The sequence below is a fragment of the Suncus etruscus genome, chromosome 18, assembly GCF_024139225.1.
Source record: "Suncus etruscus isolate mSunEtr1 chromosome 18, mSunEtr1.pri.cur, whole genome shotgun sequence".
NCBI lineage: Eukaryota > Metazoa > Chordata > Mammalia > Eulipotyphla > Soricidae > Suncus > Suncus etruscus.
The window spans coordinates 18100080-18122131 of NC_064865.1; the positions used below are offsets into that span (position 1 = coordinate 18100080).

At 49.6% G+C, this 22052-nt stretch overlaps 1 protein-coding gene across 2 annotated transcripts in view; it reads right to left on the reverse strand.

Annotated features, from left to right (window-relative positions):
• Window positions 1–14771: 14771 nt before the first annotated feature.
• The window catches only part of TULP4 (TUB like protein 4), a 186105-nt gene continuing 178824 nt past the window's right edge, over window positions 14772–22052 (reverse strand). For both annotated transcript variants that reach the window (XM_049765315.1, XM_049765314.1), the window contains exons 13-15: window positions 21348–21491; window positions 16927–19442; window positions 14772–15464 (exon numbers count right to left, since the gene is read on the reverse strand). In XM_049765315.1, coding sequence (XP_049621272.1) covers window positions 15348–15464; window positions 16927–19442; window positions 21348–21491 — 2777 coding nt within the window. In that variant the 3' untranslated portion in view covers window positions 14772–15347. The remainder of the gene's footprint in view (window positions 15465–16926; window positions 19443–21347; window positions 21492–22052) is intronic.

The following is a 22052-nucleotide window of genomic DNA, read 5'->3' on the forward strand; positions in this document are numbered from 1 at the left end:
AAGTGCAGTCAAAAGTCAGCCCTGCGTATGGCCAGGTGTAGCCTCAAAACAAAAATAACTCAGTAAAACCACACCAGCTATTTCCTCGGGATTCTGCAGCTTGAGTTGTGTGAGCAGAGACCATTTGTTGCATAGATGTGAGAGGCAGTCATCAAGGTAGCTCACCTATGGCAAGAGCATCCTGGCGGCTCATGCCAAAGGCCAGCAATGGGATGTTGGGCCCTCAGCTGGGCTGCTCTCCCTGAGTGTCTCTCTTTTGGAAGCATCTTCAGGGGATGATCTGGGTTTCCTTACAGCTTGGTTGTGGGTTCTAAGTCGGGAAAGAAGCAGGCTCAGAGACCTGAGCTCTGAGACTTCAATGTTACAGCAGGTTGTGCTTGCTGTGGGTTCTTGTAGATGGTGGGTAGGATTAGAACATGGACCAGCACAGATATGTATTTAGGCCTTTTAACAGCTCGTTGTTTAAGGGCTCACGTAGGTACATCTGTACAGTCAGTGGCAGTAGCAGAAACAGGAAGCTCCATATCCTGGACAGCAGCCCCCATTATTGTCCCTCTTCTTTCTCCTCCTCCTCCTCTTCCTTGCCACTATGACGTTGGCCACTGTCGCTTCTACATTCTGAGTTGCTTCCTTCCCTTGTACTCACTATTGAAGACTCAGCAGCAAGGTAATACTCTAGCCTGGATCACACACATTCTGTATCTCCTCCCCCTAGCCGTTTCCGTAGTGACTCTTATGAGGTCATCTGATTGTTAAGCAACCAATCTGGCTATTTATGTAAATGAGTATTTGGGGCCAACCAATAAGATTGCACGTGTCCTTATATGGGTTAGTAAGATTCCTCCATACACTTTTGTACCAATAAGGGCTATAGAAGGTGTGTGTGGAATGACCAATCAGGCCACACATGCACATTGAGGCCTGCTAGCTGATCCTTCAGAGATCTGGCCTCTCCCTCCTCATTCTGATCCCTTTTCACTCATTGAATTTCAGCTGTAACACCAGGATTTCATTTACTCCAGATCTCATAGGACTAAGCAGGATAAACCAAGCCCAGGACCCATAGAGCTAATGGGACTCCTCCTCGGGATGGCAGTGGCACTGTGCTCTTAGAAAGAAGGGAAGGCTCGGGTGTTATTTTTATTTTTTATTTTTTGGTTTTTGGGCCACACCCGGTAACGCTCAGGGATTACTCCTGGCTATGCACTCAGAAGTTGCTCCTGGCTTGGGGGACAATATGGGACACCGGGGGATCGAACCGTGGTCCATCCAAGGCTAGTGCAGGCAAGGCAGGCACCTTACCTCTAGCGCCACCGCCCGGCCGCCCCTCTCGGGTGTTATTTTTGAAGGTACCTCTGAAGCCTTGTTTTTACAAAACTCTGGCCTGTGAAAGTGCGTATTCCCAGTTATCTCTAGCAATTTCCCTTTTTTGTTTTGTTTTGATTTTTGGGTCACACCCGGCAGCGCTCAGGGGTTACTCCTGGCTCTACGCTCAGAAATCGCCCTCAGCAGGCTCGAGGGACCATATGGGATGCCGGGATTCGAACCACCATCCTTCTGCATGCAAGGCAAATGCCTTGCCTCCATGCTATTTCTCCAGCCTCTTTCTTTCTTTGCAGAGCTCAGGGGATACTCCAGGCTCTGCATTCAGATCACTCCTGGCAGTCTCAGGGGGCCATATGGGATGCCGGAAATCAAACTAGGTCCATCCCAGGCTTACTCTTGGCTCTGCACTTAGGGATCACTCCTAGGGGACTTAGGGCACCATATGGGGTGCCAGGGATCAAATGTCGTCAGCTGTGTGCCAAGCAAACACCGTCCCCACTGTCCTGTCACTCTAGCACAGACAACAGATAACAGCGACATGGCCGATGGTTGCAGCACAGTGTGACAGTGGAGGCAGCCGGCCTGGTGCAGGACTTGCTGATGGGCGCCAAGGACCAGGACGTGGTGCCCTGTAAGATGCTGTGCAAGACGGCTCATGTGGACTGCACCCACTCCCAGTCACCCACTACTGCCTGCAGTACCGCTGCTGACCCGCCTTGCCCCTGTAGGGTCCGAGTTGACTACCCAAGTGTCGGCGCTGAGAATCAGAGACCACCTCCGATAATGCAAAGTACAAAAGGGAGCTTATTCAGCTAGTCGAGGTCCAAGTCTCATCCAACTAGTGGAGTCTTGACAAGTACCCCGGTTCAAAGTTCCAATCAGTTTATATAAAGTTTACAAGCTTTAACAGCACAAGCATTTCTTTTTTGTTTGTTTATTTTTTGGGCCACACCCGGTAACGCTCAGGGGTTACTCCTGGCTATGCGCTCAGAAGTCGCTCCTGGCTTGGGGGACCATATGGGACACCGGGGGATCGAACTGCGGTCCATCCAAGGCTAGCGCAGGCAAGGCAGGCACCTTACCTCTAGCGCCACCGCCCGGCCCCAGCACAAGTATTTCATTGGTTGATACAAACAGTTCATTCTTCACCACATACATGATTGGCCTATATCTTTTTGCAGTTCTCACACCCTGACCCCTGCCTGAACTCTGCCTTGGACCCCATCAGCTGCGCCTAAGCCTGGGTTTGGCAGCTCGAAGAGGGACAGAGCAGCACCCGATGCAGATGTTGGTTCCCCTGTCCTGTCCTTTTGCGTCCCATGTGCCAAATCTCCATTGGAAAAAGTGGGGGTCCAGTCACTGCGGGGGATCAGTGCCCCTTCCTACCCAACCCCCCAAGAATAGTAGCCCTGGGGCCTTACCAAGAGGCCAGAGGATGCCAGGGCACAGTCCTTACACAGCCAAACAAAGGGCACACGGTTGGTCCACTTTGGGGTGAAAACTCCCCGTGGCTGGAGTCACCCCAAAGTGCCAGGAGCCACCCAATCTGGTGTTGAGCTGGTTTGGACAGGGACTGGGAGGGCCCCAAAGGTCCGTTCTAGTAAGGAACTAACTCAAGTATGAATTTTCAGGATCTAATATTGTCCAGGGCATGATTGGAATTGAGTGTTTATTAAGATTAAAATGAATTTAAGGAGACCCATTCCTGCCCCCAGTGTTCAATTTAAAAATATCAAGATCAAGCTAATGAAGTTTTAAAAAATACTGGAGACAAACTTCTCTGTATACATGATCTAAGTGAAACATTTTTTTTTTTTTTTTGTTTTGGGTCACACCCAGCAGCGCTCAGGGGTTACTTCTGGCCCTATGCTCAGAAATCGCTCCTGGCAGGGTCGGGGGACCATATGGGATGCCGGGATTTGAACCACCATCATTCTGCATCAAAGGCAAACGCCTTACCGCTGTGCTATCCCTTCCCCAAAGTGAAACATTTTTAATCTAAGTGAAAATTAACAGAATGTCGAGTTTTAAAAATCTTTATCTTTTTTTTTTTTTTTTTTTGGTTTTTGGGCCACACCCGGTAACGCTCAGGGGTTACTCCTGGCTATGCGCTCAGAAGTCGCTCCTGGCTTGGGGGACCATATGGGACGCCGGGGGATCGAACCGCGGTCCGTCTCCTAGGCTAGCGCAGGTAAGGCAGGCACCTTACCTCCAGCGCCACCGCCCGGCCCTATCTTTTTTTTTTTTTTAAGAACTATTGAAATGGTGCTGGTAGCAGAATAAAAAAAAGAGCATTTATAAGTGACATTTTTACCTTTTGGTTGTTGTTGTTGTTGTTATTGTTTTTTTGGGGGGGTTCACACCTGGTGCTTGGTAGTTACTCTTGGCTCTGCATTCAGAAATCGCTCCTAGCAGGCTCGGGAGACCATATGGGATGCCAGGAATCAAACTGGGGTCCATCCTCTGTTAGCCACATGCAAGGCAAATGCCCTACCACTCTTGCTATGGCTTCAGCCCCACAAGTGACCCTTTTGAAAGATGAGCCCTAGACACCTTGCTTTATCATACACTTTCATTCCTTCCAGGAATGGACCAGCCCTCGCTTTATGAAAAATGTTTGCTATGGATATTGTCACACATGCTTAAAAATAAGCATCTTTGAGTCCCTTCGCCCTACCCATTAGACATCCATCATCCCTCCAGGCTTCTGTGATAAAGCCATTTTGCCATCAGTGTCATTGATTCCTCCTAGCACTCTTGTTGGGACACTCTAAGCCAATCTCAACATAACAGTTGGTGCTAGTATTGCGGTGTGGTTTTGACAAAGCAAAATGCTGAGGCCACTGCTAAATGTCCCCATATGAGAAGGACCTATTTTCCCGAGGGAGCCCCCAGGTCTCCAGGCTCCCCTGGGACAGTGAGCCCCTCTCCAGCTCAGATAAATGCAGCCCTGAAGTGGGAAGAGGGCCAGGGAGGTGGATGGCTCCATTTAGGAATCTGTGGCATGGCCTTGGGAAGGCACATACACCCACATACAGCCACATGCTGACCAAATCCTAGGTCTCAGAGACATTGCTCTTGTTCTGCCAGGCTGAGCACCTGGCGAACCCCAAGCAGATCAGCGATAGTTTGTGTAGAGGGGGATGCTATGGTGATAGGACTTCCAACAGCCACCATGAGGTTAGTCCCCCTGTCTCCTGCATGCTGGAGTTTTATGGGTGGTGCTCAAGTAGGTCTCTTTAGTAAGGATGGTGTAGGATTAGTCAGGTCCCTCCCTATTGTCCAGCCCAGAGTGGACCATCCCACCACCCAGAATGTGCTCTGGATTCTTCCTAATAAAAATTCTGGTCTCGGGAAAAACCCTCTCTCTTGCATTTCTGGCTTTCCTCCACTGAGCTACTATCTTCTTCTTAGGAATGGAAGGTTTGCATGTTGGAATTCCTGAACCTGTTTCAACCCCCTTCAGTGTGTGTGGATTATTTTCTGCATCGGTCTTTGCTTCCAGACCCATGTTCTTCCAATGTCCTAGTCTTGGAGCATGGGGCTTCCATCACAAGGATGGGACATGGACCCTAGACACATTCAGGACACCCATGGCAGAAACAATGAGATTCACTTTCATAGACTCAGGAGTACAAAACAGACACATAGGCAGGAATGGCAGTGAAGTTCTGGCTTTGACTGCTTTGTGTGTGCGTGTGCGTGTGCATGTGCAGACTCAGCCTTGCGAGTGATAGTACAACAGGCAGGAAGACCCAAGGAGAGGTCCAATCAGGCTGCTCTTTGTCCAGCAACATGTGAGCACCTTTGTCTGAACAGGAGGTGCTGCGTGGGGAGGGCAAACTGGCCTGGGAGCAAAGATGTTCAACAGTGAGTCTAACTGGCTGGCAGAGTGCTCCATAAGGTTCCACCTTCACTAGGGAGGCACCAGGTCTAGCAGGGAAGAGCACTAAGGGCCATTTTCTGGCAGGGACCAACTGCCACCCAACAGCTAAGAGCGCTGTACCCCATCCAGCCAAGCAAGCAGCCCCTGATGCAGAACTTTTTTTTTTTTTTTTGGCCGCACCCAGTGGTGTTCAGCAGTTACTCCTGGCAGGCTCAGGGGGCTATATGGGATGCCGAGGATTGAACTTGGGTCCGCCATGGGTCGACCATGTGCAAGGCAAATGCCCTACCACTGTGCTATCATTCCAGCCTCCAGAGCCATTATGAAACATGAAATTGCTACTACATATCTTTCCAGCCCCTCATTTGTGACAGTATGTTTGGGGTTTGCAGTAGGGAGCACTATTTACGGCACAAATATCACCAAGCTCAGTAAATTTGGGTTGGTTTCCTTTGTTTTAAGTCGAAGCCCCAATTTTACAGGAGTGATGGAAACAAAGTTAAATGAGTGGTTTGTACAATGTATTAAGCCTTTATATTGCAATAGCACAAAGAACCGGCTATTTATTTCCACCATTCCTGTCATCAATTTACAAGTCCTGATGATCTAGTTGGTATTTCCCTGAACACATATCTTTGCTTCATGTTCGTCTTGCTTGTAAATACAAACTGTCTCACAACATTCAGGACAGAACAGCACTCACTCATTGTCACCTTAGACTGCTATAGTCACAGACACTGGGAAACACCCACTGACTGTGTGGGCTGGTAATAAAGAACATCCTTTATGCCAAGGCATGTACTTTCCCACCCTCAGGGTTCTGTTTGCTCTGGGGGAGCTGGTTGCCATGGGACAGAGGGAATCTGGAAATGGCTGGGTGGATTGAAATGCTCCAGTTCATTCCTAGTGCTACCCATACTTGAGGAGGGCAAGGGGGACAGATATCCTCTATAACTGGGGATCTTCCTTCCAGGTGCTAGGGCCCTGCTACTGATGCTGTTGTTCCAAGCTACTTCAGAGGCCTCTACTACTTCTGCTGCTTTGATTCTGTCATCTGTCAGCTGTTGTCCTTTTGCCTTTTCTGGCTGCGTCTGCTGCTGCCCCTGCTGAAAATGGAGATGCTTCCTGGTGGTGTGGGGTGTGAACAGAGACTGGGCACGGGGCTTGCAGGAGAATAGAGTGGTGGCACAGGAAGTCCTCTGGTGACTGGTGATCTGACAGTTCACAAGGAACACATGGTGGGTAGACAAGACTCACTACGACCTGGTGAGCCTCCAGATCCTTTCCAACAGTCATCTGCCTCACAGCACATGGCTGCAACCAAACCTGGTGCACACTGCTATGAATTCAAAGCGCAAAAGAGAAATTGCTGTTAAAGATGTTGGCAGTATTGCGGTGAGCTTAGTAAGGAGGACTCAGTCCAAACTTCTCTCCTTTCCATGCCTGGGCTCAGCTTCTGAGAGTATGTGTCATGCGCAGAGCAAGTATTGATGAGACCTCAACTTCCTTTCTTTTTATTTTTATACAAAATACTTATTTCTATAGGTAAGTAGAGATTTAAAAATTAAAATACATATAGATATCAAGATCACAAAATAATTGTGTAAAACTTTTAACAATGCAAGACCAATGCTCAACATTTTAAAACCTTACAGAGAAAATAATTTCTTTTAATAATAACTTTTATTTTGACCAAAGTGGATTACAAATCATTTACAGTAAAATTTTAGGGGCCGGAGAGATAGCATGGAGGTAAGGCATTTGCCTTTCATGCAGAAGATCATTGGTTCGAATCCCGGCATCCCATATAGTGCCAGGTGTCTGAGCCTGGAGCCAGAAGTAACCCCTGAGCGCTCTTGGGTGTGACCTAAAAACCGAAAAAAAAAAAATTCTTTTTTAGTATAGTGACATTGAATCAGGGGCATTCCCACCACCAATGTTGTGTCCGTCCCCTTCCCCCTACCCCCGGTTCCCAGCTCGACTTCCTTTCTAATCTAAACTAGGCTCAGTGTTAACACTAGTGAAGATGAGGGAAGAACCATGCATAACTTTAGGGCAGTCGCTTTCTCTTAAAGAGCCCTTTAATCAACATTGTATTTGGGGAGAGTGTGAGTGGGCCAGCACTGGTTGGGGGGACAGTGTGAGTGAAGGCCTCCCAATACTTTATTCCTGAGAGGATATCCTGAGACATGGGAGCACAGCAGGTAACATGCCCCTCACCTGCTTCCAGCAAAGTTTCTAGATGGTTCCTTGGCTTGTCTCCATTATTCTTTCCTGCCAGCAACGCTGCAGCTTTCCATGTAAGCAGCCTGTGAGGTGGGGATGTCAGGACATTCCCAGTAGAGCACTCTCCACCCTTCTGCTCAGAATGGTGGGTTCAAATGCTTCAGGGCTGCTGGTGCCATAGCATAGGGCCATTGAGCTACAACCCCCTCACTGCAGCAGGGGTCAGAGTTCACTCTCTTCCAGAGCAGAATTGCTCCGGGGCTGGAGGATTCTTATTTTAATGGCTCAAAGGCAAGGGGCCCCAACATGAACAGCCCTGCCCTATCCTGTGGGGTGAGCAGCATTTGTACTCCTCTCTGGAGTGAAGAGTGAATCATCATCCCAAGTCTGCCAGAGAAGATTCAAGGGGATCTGGAGAATTCGTCATGAGCACCGAGGACAGTGTCTGTCAGGGACCTATGGACACATAGGAAAGCACTCTGGGGAGAATGAGGCTGGTGACAAGGTGCTGCCAGAATTAGAATAGCACTAGAGGATCCTGTCACAATTCCCTCACATCACTTCCAACTGTTCGTGTCTTTCTTCATGGTCATTTCTCAGTGCTCTTGTCATTGTGATCTTTGTTTTTGTACAGGCAGGTCTGACATTGAACCAGGACACACATCTGGACAGCATCACTGCTCCTGGTGTATCTGGGTGAAGTGCGCAAGATGTTCTTACTGGCGTCAGTGAACTGACTGCATGGGAGACTGGCTGGCTTTATTTTCATGATGAAAATCCGGGAGAGAGCCTGAATGCCAAGAGATCACAGGCAACCCATACATTTAGAAACTCTGCTGTTTTTTTTTGTTTTTGGGCCACACCCGGCGGCGCTCAGGGGTTACTCCTGGCTGTCTGCTCAGAAATAGCTCCTGGCAGGCACGGGGGACCCTATGGGACACCGGGATTCAAACCAACCACCTTTGGTCCTGGATCGGCTGCTTGCAAGGCAAACGCCACTGTGCTATCTCTCTGGGCCCACATTTAGAAACTCTGGACCCAAATTTCCCATAACCTCTCAGTGTTGAACTAGAGGGAGCTGGACAGCAGAATTAAGAAGGCTCAATGACGACTCTGGTGACGATTGGCTCCAAAAACTTGGAGCTTCATTAATAATAAAAATAAACAACTCCCCTTTTTCTTAATGGATGTAGGATCAAGCAGAGAAAGTTAGGTGTGCTCCTTTACAGTCATAGCACCTCTCTTCCAGTGAGCACTTTCCACTGCTGGGCCACAGCCCCATCAGGATAGACATGTTATGTATGGTTTCTAAGCCTGCTGCACCTCTGGCTGCCTTGGGTCTGTCCAGGTCACAGTGGCCCAACCCCTAGCTCCAATCATAACAGTGATTCTCCTCATTTGGCTGGAGTTGCTCCTAAAATAAAAATTTCAAAAGGCTTCAAGATAATTTTTTCTAATGCTCAGAAATGGCCCCCGGCAGGCTCGAGGGACCATATAGGATGCCGGGATTCAAACCACCGTCCTTCTGCATGCAAGGCAAACACCTTACTGCTGTGCTATCTCTCCGACCCCTCAAGATTATCTTGAGGTAGCTCTAACTTGGGGACTATCTCCAAGGAACAGTGGGAACTGGTGGGTGTCTCTCTAGAAACCGTTTGGTCCTCTCACCCCTGGGGAGACCTGGTCAGGCTTTGCTGGAAACTTTGCAGGCACAGAAAAAGGTCCCACACCACAGTCCCATCATCAGCTGATCCTTCCACGTATCTTCTAGTGCACAAATGCACCTTTTTGGGAGGCCCTCCTAGATCCGGCCTTACAGGCGGCAACCTTTACAAGTGCTTGTTTCCTGATTTTGAGGAATAGTCAGGGCTTGGGACTTTCTTTCTGGAAACCAAAAAGAAATCTTCTGCAGGAGGTCAGGACAGTGTTCCATAGGGGACCCATTTCTGATATAATAACCCTCCCCCAAACACACACAAGGCACCATCCCACTGAGTGTCCAGGTTGTGCCATGCAGCCTGTGACCCACTGCCAGTGAGGAAGCCAGTCTGTGTCCCCCAAAGCCCTCTCATGTGCTACTGTCTGTAGAAGCCTGCTGGGCCCAAATCACTGGGGCTGGGGCTTCTATAAAGGGTGCTGTGGAGCTGTGACTCAGATAGTGCCTCGTGTCATTATACCCACTGAAGACGGGGCCCTGCCACACTCTGTGGCGAAGCCAACACTTTCCCACCAGTGCACCAATTCACCACTGGGACAGGGCTGAGCTGCTGCTTCTCCTTTGAGGAGGAAGGCTGGGTCATCTGTGGCACTCAAGGATCACTGACTCTGCTCAGGAGACCTCTGGGTGCCAGTGCCCTAACCCACTATACTCTCTCTCCAAATACTCTAACTTGGCTTTAATTTTGGGGTACTCCACATCATCTCTTCTTACCAGGTGCTGGGGGGGGGGCTCCATTCCTTGCTGTGCTCTTGTGTGCCACACAGCAATCTGGGGTCACACAGGTATCTGGATAGGGTTGGCCCTACAGGGATGGTGCGACAGGCTGCTCCCACTGGAAGGCTTGTGGGCCGGTGTGGCTGAGTATCAGAGCTAGGCCCAGGGTAAGATGGGAGATAGGAGCCCTAGGAGTAACCCGAGCAGCACATGCATGTACAAGAACATGTACACACACACACACACACACACACACACACCTGCTCCTCTTCTGAAAGGCGGCCCCTAAATCCCTTCCCATTGTCTCCATATCATGACACGCATTGGTCAGTATTGCTGGTGGCTTCGAATTCCCTTGGGCTCCTAAAGCCCGAGCATTTTTTACCTCGGGAAACCAAAAGGTGCTAAGATATACCATCCCTGTGCTGAGCAGTCATGACTACTGCTAACAATGGGCACTTCCAAATGGCAGTGTGCAGAGCCTAGTTCTGTGAGTGTCCTACCAAGCTACAAAGGAGGTGTGTTTTAGTGTGTCTGGTCTCCTACGTGCTATGACAGATGCCTCCAGAATCAGGTCCTCAAAACAACACCATAACACAATAAACCAAGGGGAAAAAGCATGACTACAAACAACTCACTGAGAAACCAGCACAACCCGTGAACTAACAGTGACATGCTTTCTCCGGATGTTGTGGATGTATTTCCAGGGACAAGAGAAGTAAGGGGGTAGGGAGGAGTGGCATGGAAAGTAATTTCTTCTTAAAAACCCACATCTAACTCTGCAAAACAAATTCTTGGGGTTTTGTTGGTTGATTGGTTTGTTTGATCTGCAAAATTTTATTAAGCAGTAGCGCAACAACTTTTACACTTCAAATCATCATGAAAAAGAAATAAGATTAATCCATATCAATTATAAAAACAAAGTAATTTTGACAAACCACAGCATTTGAAAGCAAACCATGAATTCCTTCTAAAATACCTTCCACACAATCTAATACACAAAATACATGAGAGGCAAATTGGGGTGAGTGTATTAGGATAGCATGTGACTTGGGAGTCTCAACAGATCTTGCTGAGATGGAAAACAAAGCAGGATGCTGAAGTGAGAGACAAAGAAGCCAACATTGGTGGGACCGAGGCACAGAAGCCCAAGTCAAGGTTTGGACAAGGACCTGCTGGTGGTCTGGTTTGGTCTGGGACCTGTGCACCTGCATCGTGCACTTAGGTTAAAAAGAAAAACAACACACACACACACACACACACACACACACACACACACACACGCGAAAAGAATGCCAGTAGTAATAAACTCGAAAGTTATGTCCACATTTACAGTACCAAAATAATGCATTTATAAATAAATGCAGACACAATACCCCTTTGGTAAATAAATACAGTGTCTTCTCAGTGAAACGCATAACCATGCTTTTCTACAACATGAAAATAAAATTTTTATCTACAATAAAAACGCCAGATCTAGAACCCTCCCTCCCCTTGAAAAGAACTTGTACACAGAAAATATAGGTACAAGTAAAATGACTGACAAATTGCACAAAGCCAAAGGAAGGAAAAGGAAGCCACAACCCCTCAGAATTTTATCAACTGGAGATTAAGAAAACACACAGATGCAACGTTTTTTGTTTTTTGTTTTTTTTTTGAGTTGTGTGCTAGTACATTTCAGGAACTCAACATTTTTGATTCTGTTTCAACTTTGCTCACAACCACTGACCTGAGTAGGGGAGAGATGGCCCACAAGGAGATACAATGGGCTCTGGGGTCTTGCAGAAAATGGAACTGCAAGCACACCTGGGAGTCCAGGTCACCCTGAGCAAGGGCCACTGATTGGTTCTTTGCTGCACTTGCTTTAGGGGTCAGGTCGTGGTCAGTACTCATGGATGTCTGTGAGGAGGACACACATGTGGGTATCGAGACTCCTGTTTTTTTCCTGGAATTGGTGCATCTGTAGAATTTTCTAAGAACAAACATGATTCCAACGACATTTGCCATTAGAGGTGAACTTCTAAGGATGTCATTTTAAGTGTACCGGTCTCCATTTAGCAGCTAGCTCATTAACAAAGGGGACATTTCTCTAGGAAAAGGTCAAGTCTCCAAACAGGGTGGAGGGGAATTGGGAAACAGTCCCAGTTTGAGTACCCCAGATAATTTGGGGATGGGTCTTTAGAATCTTATCCATCATCCTTCACACATTACACGAAGCTGCCCTCCAAAGTCTGTCAATAAAGGGCTATACCATTTGACCTGTCCTCATAGGATGCCAGACAAAGGAACAGAGCAGGAAATTGTTTCCCTAGCTGCAGGCTACTTGACTGCTCCTGTCTGTGAGAGGTTTGGCATCCCGCTTCTCTGGGACCAATTTACTGGGGACAGACATTCAGTGGGTAACTGCACAAAGCTGAGCCTTTGGTCTGATAAAGTCAGAGCCAAACTAATTCCAAAGGGGTTTTCAGCTTGCCTATTCCTTTACAGCTTCCTTTCAAGAAGGCCTGGATTCCTTCTGAGCTAACTAACATGGGGTTAATACTCTACAGGGATTCAATGAGGTATCTTAATATTCATAAACCGCTATTAACAGGAAACATAAAATTCCACTGCTTATTAAAGTACTGACCTTAGTAATCTTTAACAAACTGAAAATGACTCAATGAAAACAAGTTTCCAAATAAGGAAAATGATCACTGTTTTCTTGAAAGACACTGCATTAAAGAGCACCAACGATGACGTCTGTGGAAGTGAGATGTTGTCCCCAGGGTGGGGTAGGGTGAGGCAGGATGAGGCTGGGCACTCACTCCGCTGGGGCATGCAAACCACCCTGACAGATGGCCTCTGACTCCACATGGGGAAAAGACCTTTTGGGGGGAAGCCAAGAGTTGAGCAAGTTTTTTTTTCTCCCCATATCTGGCAATGCTCAGGGGTTACTCCTGGCTTTGTACTCAGGGATCACTCCTGGTGGGGCTTGGGAGACCATATAAGGTACAGGAGATGGAACCCAGGTCAGCAGCATATGCAAGGTAAACACCCTCCCAGCTGTACTATCACTCTAGCCCTGAGTTGGGCAAGTTTAGTTCATACTTGGCGGCATCTTCACACTTACAGCTTTTATTCATGAATTTCCCCCCTTATATTTCCTCTAAGAAAATTTCTAAAATGTACTCTTCTCATGGCCTTTATATTTCAAAAAGCAGGAGTTTTAAAAACAAAAACTTAAGGAATGGAGAGATAGTATAACAGACAGGGTATTTGCCCTGCATGCAGTTGATCTCAGTTCCATTCCTGGCATCCCAATTTGTTTCCCTGCACCACCAGGGAGTCAATTCCTAAGTGCAGAATCCGGACTACTTGAGCACTATTGAGTGTGGCCAAAAAACCCCAAAAAACCCTTAAAATTTCTTGATAGCTCCTTCCTTTCAGACTCACTAATAAATCCTCATTTAATATTACCTTTTATCTTTAATTAAAAATAGAATTTTCAAAAGAGGAGGAGTTGCTATTTTTGGATGCTAGCACAAAGAAATATCCTTTGTGTATATTCAATGTTTGAAAAATGCAAAAATTACTTTTAGAGATTAACAGGAATGTTTTCCCATATTGAAAATGTTACAAATTGTCCAGCAAAATGCCTTCTATCATATCCTCTTTATTTCTTGCAGCAAAATATATTGCTACCGAGTAAGTCATTACAAACCATACTATTTTCCTAAATAAATAATAAAAAGGGCATAACTCACCAATACATAACAAAATAATTCCTAAGAACACTATTAAAGCAAGATAATTTCTTGAACGATAAAACAGGAAATTGCATTTAAATTATTTCAGAAATAGGATATAACCATTATTGCACAACTAATAATAAGCCAGAAACATCTTATTAAGCTACAGGAACTCCTATGACAGAACTGTATACTTTGGAATATACTGGTAAATTCTTTCTGAAAGAATTTATCCACCAACAAATCAGAATCAGTATTTAAAATAAATGGGAAAACTCTGGGATAAGCGGCGGTGTCCCTCTGCCTCCTGGAAAGCCTCATGGCCTTCCTTGTCAGTCTGGGAGAAAGGTGAAGGACACCATCTTACTCTGGGAAACACACAGGCCAGTTTCTTTTGTAATTTTGAAAACGAAACCAGGAATAAAATAAAGCCAGAAATAAAATCTTTTAAAAAATACTCTCCTGTGGTCTCTCCATAACTCTCTACTTTTGAACACAAGCCATGCTTAGGCCCCTAAGGCCCGGGGCAGCTTCTGCCCCACACCTCCCAGGCTCAGTCACCAAGACACAGTACTGATCACCGAGCAAGCGCCCTGTGCACAACATGCATGCGCCAGCTCCACTTCCTTTTTTCCCCTGTTCTAATTAATAAAGAATTATCAAGAACTTACTACTATACTTTGAACAGAGTGTTTTTCTCTGTACAGTAAGCTATTTTCCTCCCTCAAGAAGACTATGGGTGAGAGTTTACATAACTCTACCTTTTAATCCCGTGCAGAGTCATCTGCAACAGTGGGCTCCCTTTCTAAGCTATGGGAAAACATTAGTCTGCTGCATTGGCAGATAGCCAAGAGGGGGAGGAGTGCTTTCAAGCCAGAACTGTCAGTATCTAGAGAGGAAACGGGAAGTGTTCTCTAATAACAAAATGATGTTTACGGCCACTTTCCAGATTAGACACTATGGAGGAGCAAGGGGGCGCCAGTGGCTTAGTGCTGCAGCAGTGGGAAGGGCCACCCACTGTGGACACTGGGCACTACCCCCTGCTTCTCTCTGCACCAAGCAAGTAGTGGTGGACTTGGACAGAGCCCAGAGAGGAGCAGAACTCTTTGCTGTCTCCAGCCTTGCACCCCATCATCGTCCCCCACAGAGCAGGGCCTGTCCCGCAAGTCTTCAACTCCTAGTCATAGCACCCCGCCAAAAAGCTGATCTGACTAGCCAAAGTGCACTTCCCAAATATCCTTCATCAACTGAGTCCCTTTTTGGGGACAACTCATTGTGAGTAAATTAAACATTGTACCCCAGAGAAACTATCTTCAGGATTTGGGTTTGATTTAAAAAAGGTTTTGTTTCTCTACAACTGGCATTGTTGAGAAGTCTTAAGAGCTAGATGCTGTGGTGGTGGGGTGGGGGGCATGGAGCACCCCTGGTGGGGCAGGGTTGGCTCCAAGGCAGGTTCTCTCCTTCCGCTCAAGGTTGCCAGGAGCCACTTCCTCAAAGACCCAGGGTCTTGCCCTAGCTCGAGCAGAGAATTCCCTCTCCTGTGGTAATGTTTTTGTTTAAAAAGAAGACAACAACGGAGAATAAAAGCCCAAACAAATAACAACGAATAAAGGTCAGTGCCCTCTGCTGGATGCAGGAGATTTTTCCAGTTTGTGTTGAGGTCCCAGGATGGGCAGGCAGCGCCTCTCCCATCAGGTCTTTTCGGGGTGGCTCGTGGATCCGCTGCTCCTGGCATACAGTCTTCTCACTTGAGGCGCTGAGTCACGTTGGCCAGTGCCACTGCAAAGGCCTGCACAGCAGAGAAGGGGTACTGGAAGTCTAGAATGTAGGCGTTGCCATCAATCCTTCCAAACTGCATCACCTGAGGAGGGAATAAAGTGAGTGGGAGGTAGTAGCAGCCCACAAAGCTCTGGGCACAAGATGGCAGCAAGTTGAGGGGCTAAGTCTCAACAAGCACCTTGGTCTAACTACACATTTGTTGGAAAGGACAAAGCACGCCACATAGCACAGTGGGGATATAGTGACAGCAGCCCTGTAGTTAAGGCAGAGTGGCTGCTCAATAAGGTAGCAGCGTGCAGTGCCAAGACCAGGAACCAGCTCAGGGGTCTCCTATGAGGTCCCAACTTCTACTAATTAGCACTCTTTTATACTTGGATCCCATGGGACAGGCTTTCTGTCCCCAGGTATATTCACAGGCACTCAAAGTCTTGGGGTGGCAAATCAGCAATCAAGGAAGGGCCGAGATGGAGCAATTCCAGTGTCGCAGCCCACAGGCTCTTTACCATCAACACTTTGCAGCTGGACAGCCAACACACCAGAAGATTATGATGCCCACATGCTCAGCAAACTCTAGTTTGCCACCTCCTAGGATCAGAGCATTGCAAAGCATAGAGCAGGTGCCCAATGGCTGTTTGTTAGGTGAGTGAATGAAAATAAGATCTTGAATCTGAGAGATAAAGGAATTGCCCAGAACAACAGCCATCAAGCAGAGTGGGTGCAGCCAGGCCAAGCTGGAGCATGAACAACAGGCAAACACTCAAATGTTCACATGTAGAAGCCAGAGATAGCATGGAGGTTGAGTGTTTGCCTTGAATGCAGAAGGACGGTGGTTCGAATCCTGGTATCCCATATGGTCCCCCGAGCCTGCCAGGAGTGATTTCTGAGCAGAGAGCCAGGAATAATCCCTGAGCACAGCTGAGTGTGACCCCCCCAAAAAAAAAACCCCAAAAAACAAAAAAACAAACAAAAATATTCACATGTAGTGGGAGAGATTCCCAACCTGCCTGAGAATTAGGGAAGAAGCTGACAAAAAGTAGTGCATCAATAAACAAAACTCTGGTACCTGTGTCCCAGGGAACCCTGGGCAAGGAGGGAAATGTCATGCAGCAGACTTGCTACCTGGTGTGAACCGTATTGCTGCAACTTGCCCAGGAGGAGGAGGAACTGGAAGTCCAGGTATGTGGAGGGAATGAAAACAAAAAAACTAAATCCCTCCCAGGAAGCCGACACAGGAAGCAAAAAAGGAGTAGGAGTGCAGAAAGCTAGCAGTTCTGGGGGAGTGGAGGCCTGTGAGAACAGGGTGGGCAGGCCAGAGGCTTCTTCCAGCTCACACAGTCCTTTAAAGAATTCACACAGGGTTTATTTTACATGACGAGAAATGGACAATGGACCCTGGGGAAAAAAAAAATCACAGCTGCCCTCAGGACCCACCTAAAAAGGTTCTTGAAGGGCCAGTCCACTGCCACACTTCACCCAAAGAAAGCCCCAGAACACAGCTGCCATGACACCGAGAGCTGAGTGGCACCGGCACCCCACTCTCTTACCTGCCGTCCCTCCAGCTCGATCTGGAAGTTCTTTGCCGACTCCTGGGTCACCCGTCCCCCAAAGTCCAGCTGGTACACTTGCGTGGCCTCATTCCATAGGGGCTGCTTGTTGGCCATGACGTACACAAAACCCTGGCTGCCCAGCCGCCCGTCCTCCTTCTCGCTGGCCTTCCGGCACTTGAACTCCTCTAGCTCGCTGGCCGCCCGCAGGCTCCTCTTGCTCTTCCAGCCTTTCTTGCTGCCCTGGCTCTGGTTCATCAGCTCGTCGCCACTGATAAACAGCTCAGGCTCACTCTCCGAACTGTCTTGGAATTCGTTGGTTTTGTTCAACTTCTTGGACTTGAGTTGGTCCTTCTGATTCTTCACCTTCTTCTTTTCTCTCCCCAGGCGAGGGCTGGAGATGAGGGAATTAAAGTCACTTAAGGCCCGAGCCTCTTTCTTCACTTTGCCCTCAGTAATGGCCTGCACATTTCCCTCCTCGGCCCGGCTGTCCAGGCGCTTCCTGTTCTTCTTGCCGAATTTCTCTGTCCGCTGTGGCACTGGGCTCTCCGTAAGGGAGAGGACCTCTTGGAAGTTGTCAGCGGTCTCGACCATCACCTCTGTACCCAGGTGGCTCTGCAGGTCAGTGGGTGGTGGGGACACCAGGGGCTTCTCCACCACCAAGTGCGCCTTGGGGGGCAGCGTGCCCTGGGGGTTCTGCACAGGTGGGCAGGCATTGTAGGAATTCCAGGGGTGCAAGGCAACAGGCGGCAGCTGCAAACTGGAGCACGTGCTGCTTCCTGGGTACATGGGGGGCAGGGTGCAGTAGGAGAGGCTGGGCGGGTAGGCCGGCTGCAGGACCACTGCCGACTCCTGCTGTGCAAACTGTGCTGGGGACAGGACATCTTTTGGCGAGCAGGGGGGCTGCACTCCTGGTAGTGGGGGGTTGTTATAGTTTCCCGGATATGGCATGCCCATCCCATAACCTGTCTGGAAGGTGGCAGTTGGACTGGCGGGAGACTTGGGGGAGAGGAAGGGCACTCGCCCCACGTCCAGGTGCTGGCTCTGACCTACCACCAGCGGGGGCAGCTTCAGGGGGTTGGCCACCACCGTCTGTGCTGTCCTCTCCTGGGGCACCCACACATCTTCCCCCAGCACGGGGTCCCACTGGTAAGGAGGCGGCCTTTTCACCGCCACAGCTGCCTCAGGTACCGCGGGGTGCCGCAGGGGTTTTTCCACCGGGCAGTGTTGGCCCAGCGCCTCGTCCTCGGTGAAGGCCGAATTGACGTAGTCGGCGCGGTCACGAGCGCCGTCGGGCGGGCCCAGGAGGCTGTAGGAGGACTGGGAGGTTAAGGGCGAGGTGCTGGCAGCGTGGGCCAGTGTGGAGCCGGAGGGCAAGCCGCTGCCCGTGCCAGGCTCCGGCCTCCCGGTGGTCGCCCCGCCACTACACTGGCTGCAGGTATACAGGGCAGGCGGGGGCCGCGCTGGGAAAGGCGCAGAGCCCTTGGGCTTGGGGGGGTGCGACAGGGGTGCCCGCGGGGGCTCGGTCAGTTGGGCCGCCTTGAGTGCCACCTCGCGGTTGTTACGGCGCAGGGTGGCGTGGATGAGGCTGCTATCGGGTCTGGGCACCCGGCCCGCAATCTCCGGGTACGGAGGCGGGTCCCCGGTGGGGATGGAGTAGCGAGGGACAGTCAGGCGGTTGAGCGTGGCACTGGTGCAGGGCTGGGGGACCTTCTTCTCGGTGGCCGTGAGCCTGAGCGTGGCGGAGCTGCCGGGGCCCTGCAGGCTGTAGGCGCCCTGGGCGCAAAGCACCCGTGTCCGCGGCCGGCACACCTCCTCCACGTTGCCGCTGCTGTCAAAGGTGGTGATGCGCTCGTAGCCCAGCGGGGGCTGGTAATGCGCCGCCACCGGGTAGAGGGAGAAGTCGCCCTTCTTCAGACACACGTCCACCGGGGGCTGCGGGGGCGGCAGCGGGGGCGGCGGCGCAGCCGTGGTGGGCGCCGCTGGGATGGTCCCGGGGTAAGGGGGTGGAGGGTTCATCTTGGCCGCCGGGACCTCCTGGGCGGGGCCGAAGACCAGGGAGGCATCCCCGTCAGTGGCCAGCGGGGGCAGCGGCCGCAGGGCCTTGGGCGGCTTCTGCAGGTGCTCGCGGTCGCGCTCTCGCTCTCCGGAGTCACTCACTGGGAGCGGCAGGCTGCTGGGGGCGGGTGGCGGCAGGGCCAGCGGCGGCGGCGGCGGCGGCGCGCTGGGGCCCAGGCGACCCATCTCCATGCCGCCGCCGAAGATGACCTGGCCGGGGCTGGAGTAACGGTTGGGCAGCGGGTAGGGCGCGGCGCTCTCGGCGTGCTCCATGCTGCCCACGGCCGTGGTCTGATTGGTCAGGACGTCCAGCTGCACGTTCTGATTGGCGAGCAGGGACTGCACCAGCCCGATGCTCTGCGTGGGGGACATGGCCTGGGCCGAGCTGTGGATGGGGGCGATAGGGATGTTCACCGTACACGGCGGGTTGTTCTCGGGCACGCCGGGCGCTCCCGTCACTGGGCGGAAATCAGAGAAACGAACGGCTTATGAGAGAGGCCACGACAGCGGCCGAGCAAAAGCAAAACCATCAACTCAGCCTGTCCTGCGCACACAACACGCAATGGCTACGGACGGAGACGTTTCGGGGGCCCTGCGCGGCGCTTGCACTACACAGGCCGGCCGCTCCGAGAAGAGCACGGGCTACGCGGGCTCTGCAGGGCAGCCTGCAGAGGCACGAGCTAGGGGCCGGAGCTAGAAGCAATGCTTCTTAGCCTTCTGGTTTGGGATCAAGTGCCCAGATGGTCCCAGAGCGAATATCGCATTAAGTGTTTACAGGTGCTTTTTTTTACTGATGATATTCACCGCACAGTCCACTCTTGGGAAGAAGAGGGCAAAGGCATAGCATGAGCCTCATAATAACTAGTCTTCCAAGTAGCTTATCCACGGCTATGGACTGTGCGTGTTGGAATCGTCATGCAGTGTCATGTGGCACAAAGGCATCTGAAAGTTTACACAAATTTCCGTAAATAGGACCGGACACATTGCAGTAGAGACCCATTAAAAGAATTCTCAAGCAAATCTCTAATGGTGAAGAACCCTTTCCTGCTTTACCTCTGGGGCATTTCCAACTGCACGCAAAGGCACTTCTGCCTGGGACTGTCACTATTGCCCACTTAACTAGTCCAATCTGAGTGGAGCCCCCATCCAACACTGGGCAGTTCTGCTCCACTGCACCCAGCTCAGTGCCAGGAGGGAGGTGTAGGTGACCAGGAAGTATAGGCCAGTTTACAGGCCAATTGACCGTAATGTTTGGCTAGCCCTTCACTAGAAACATCGTCTCAGTGTCTAATGGACTCTCTTTCCTCTTCCTGGGGTTTTATTTATAAAACTAGGCACATTTTTTTGAGAATTATTGTGAAAAATAATTGGCACATTAATTAGAATAATCATGCTAATCAGAAAAGGGGCATTTTGGGCCAGAGCAGAAGCACAGTGGTAGGGTATTTGCCTTGCAATGCGGCCAACCCAGGAGAGACCCAAGTTCAATTCCTGGCATCCCATGTAGTCCCCCGACCAGGAGCAATTTCTGAGCGCAGAGCCAGAATAACAACTCCTGAATGCTGCCAGATGTGGCCCAAAAGACAAAAACAATAAAAGCAAAAAGCAAAACAAACATAGCAGGATCATTCTTCAGTAGAATGCACTTAAGACGTTCATATACTGGCATTTTAAGAAAATGGTACCAGGACCAGAGTAATAGCAGGTAGGGCATTTGCTTTGCATATGGCTGACCTAGGTTCAATCCCTAACATAAGCCCTTAGCACTGCGTGGTCCCCTCCACCATAAAAATATTGGTTCTGGATTTTGTCCATATTGTGAGGAGGGTGGTGGGTGGTAAGTGGTTGATGGTAGGTGGCGAGTGGCAGGTGAAAGGTGTAGGTGTGTGCATGTGTATTTTTAAGTAAGCTGGTAGTGTGTTCAATCCCTAACATAAGTCCTTAGAACTGCGTGTCCCCTCCAACATAAAAATATTGGTTCTGGATTTTGTCCATATTGGCGGGGGATGAGGGTGAGGGTGGTGGTGGGTGTAAGTGGTGGATGGTAGGTGTCGAGTGGCAAGTGAAACGTGTAGGGGTGTGTGTGTGTGTGTATTTTTAAGTAAGCTGATAGTGTGTTCTGTAAATGTGAGGCCTCCTGTCCTTCACTGACCTTGCTCTGCTAAGCTTCTTCCCTTAGCAGTCCCTATGAGACTTTTCTCCTATGACACACCACTCACCATCCCGATTTAGGAAGTGACCCTAATCCCAAGAGATGGCAGACATGACTATCATGCTGTGATCCTCAACTACTGACATTCTGCTCCCTGACATGACCGCTGAGAGTGGGCCTGTGACAAGCCAGCAGCCGTGTGTGAACACACCTGGTAAATCGTCTTCATCTTCACTGAAAACATTTGGGTTGAAGACAGGTAAGTTCACATAGTCCATGGCAATCTTGCGCACCTCTGGGAGATAGATGGTCATCTGGCGTGGCTGGAGATGCAGGAGGCTGGTTTTGTAGATTACTGGAGGGGAAGGAAAGCATGAACATTCAGGCCTCAGGCAGCACGCCGGTGCACACACACATCCTCTTCCCCTCCGGTCCAGTCTGGGTTCAGTGACACACTATCTCAGCCCTGCTACTTATCTAAAAAGGGTTTCTTAAACTTTTCTTTTTTTTTTTTTTTGTGTGTTTTTTGGGTCACACCTGGCAGTGCTCAGGGGTTTTTCCTGGCTCCGTGCTCAGAAATTGCTCCTGGCAGGCACGGGGGACCATATGGGACGCCGGGATTCGAACCAATGACCTTCTGCATGAAAGGTAAATAATGCCTTACCTCCATGCTATCTCTCTGGCCCCTTCTTAAACCTTTCTAATTTGTGACCCCAGCTATATAGATATGCAGATCAAATATTTTCGATAAACCATAAATTTATTTTAATCCCAAATTTTAAAAAGTTACATTGGGGTCAGAGCGAGAGTAGTGTGGGAAAGGCACACTTGATCTAGGTTTGATCCCTATGACCCTATATGGTTCCCTGAGCCTGCTAGAAGTAATTTCTGGGTGCAGAACCTGAAGTAACCCCTG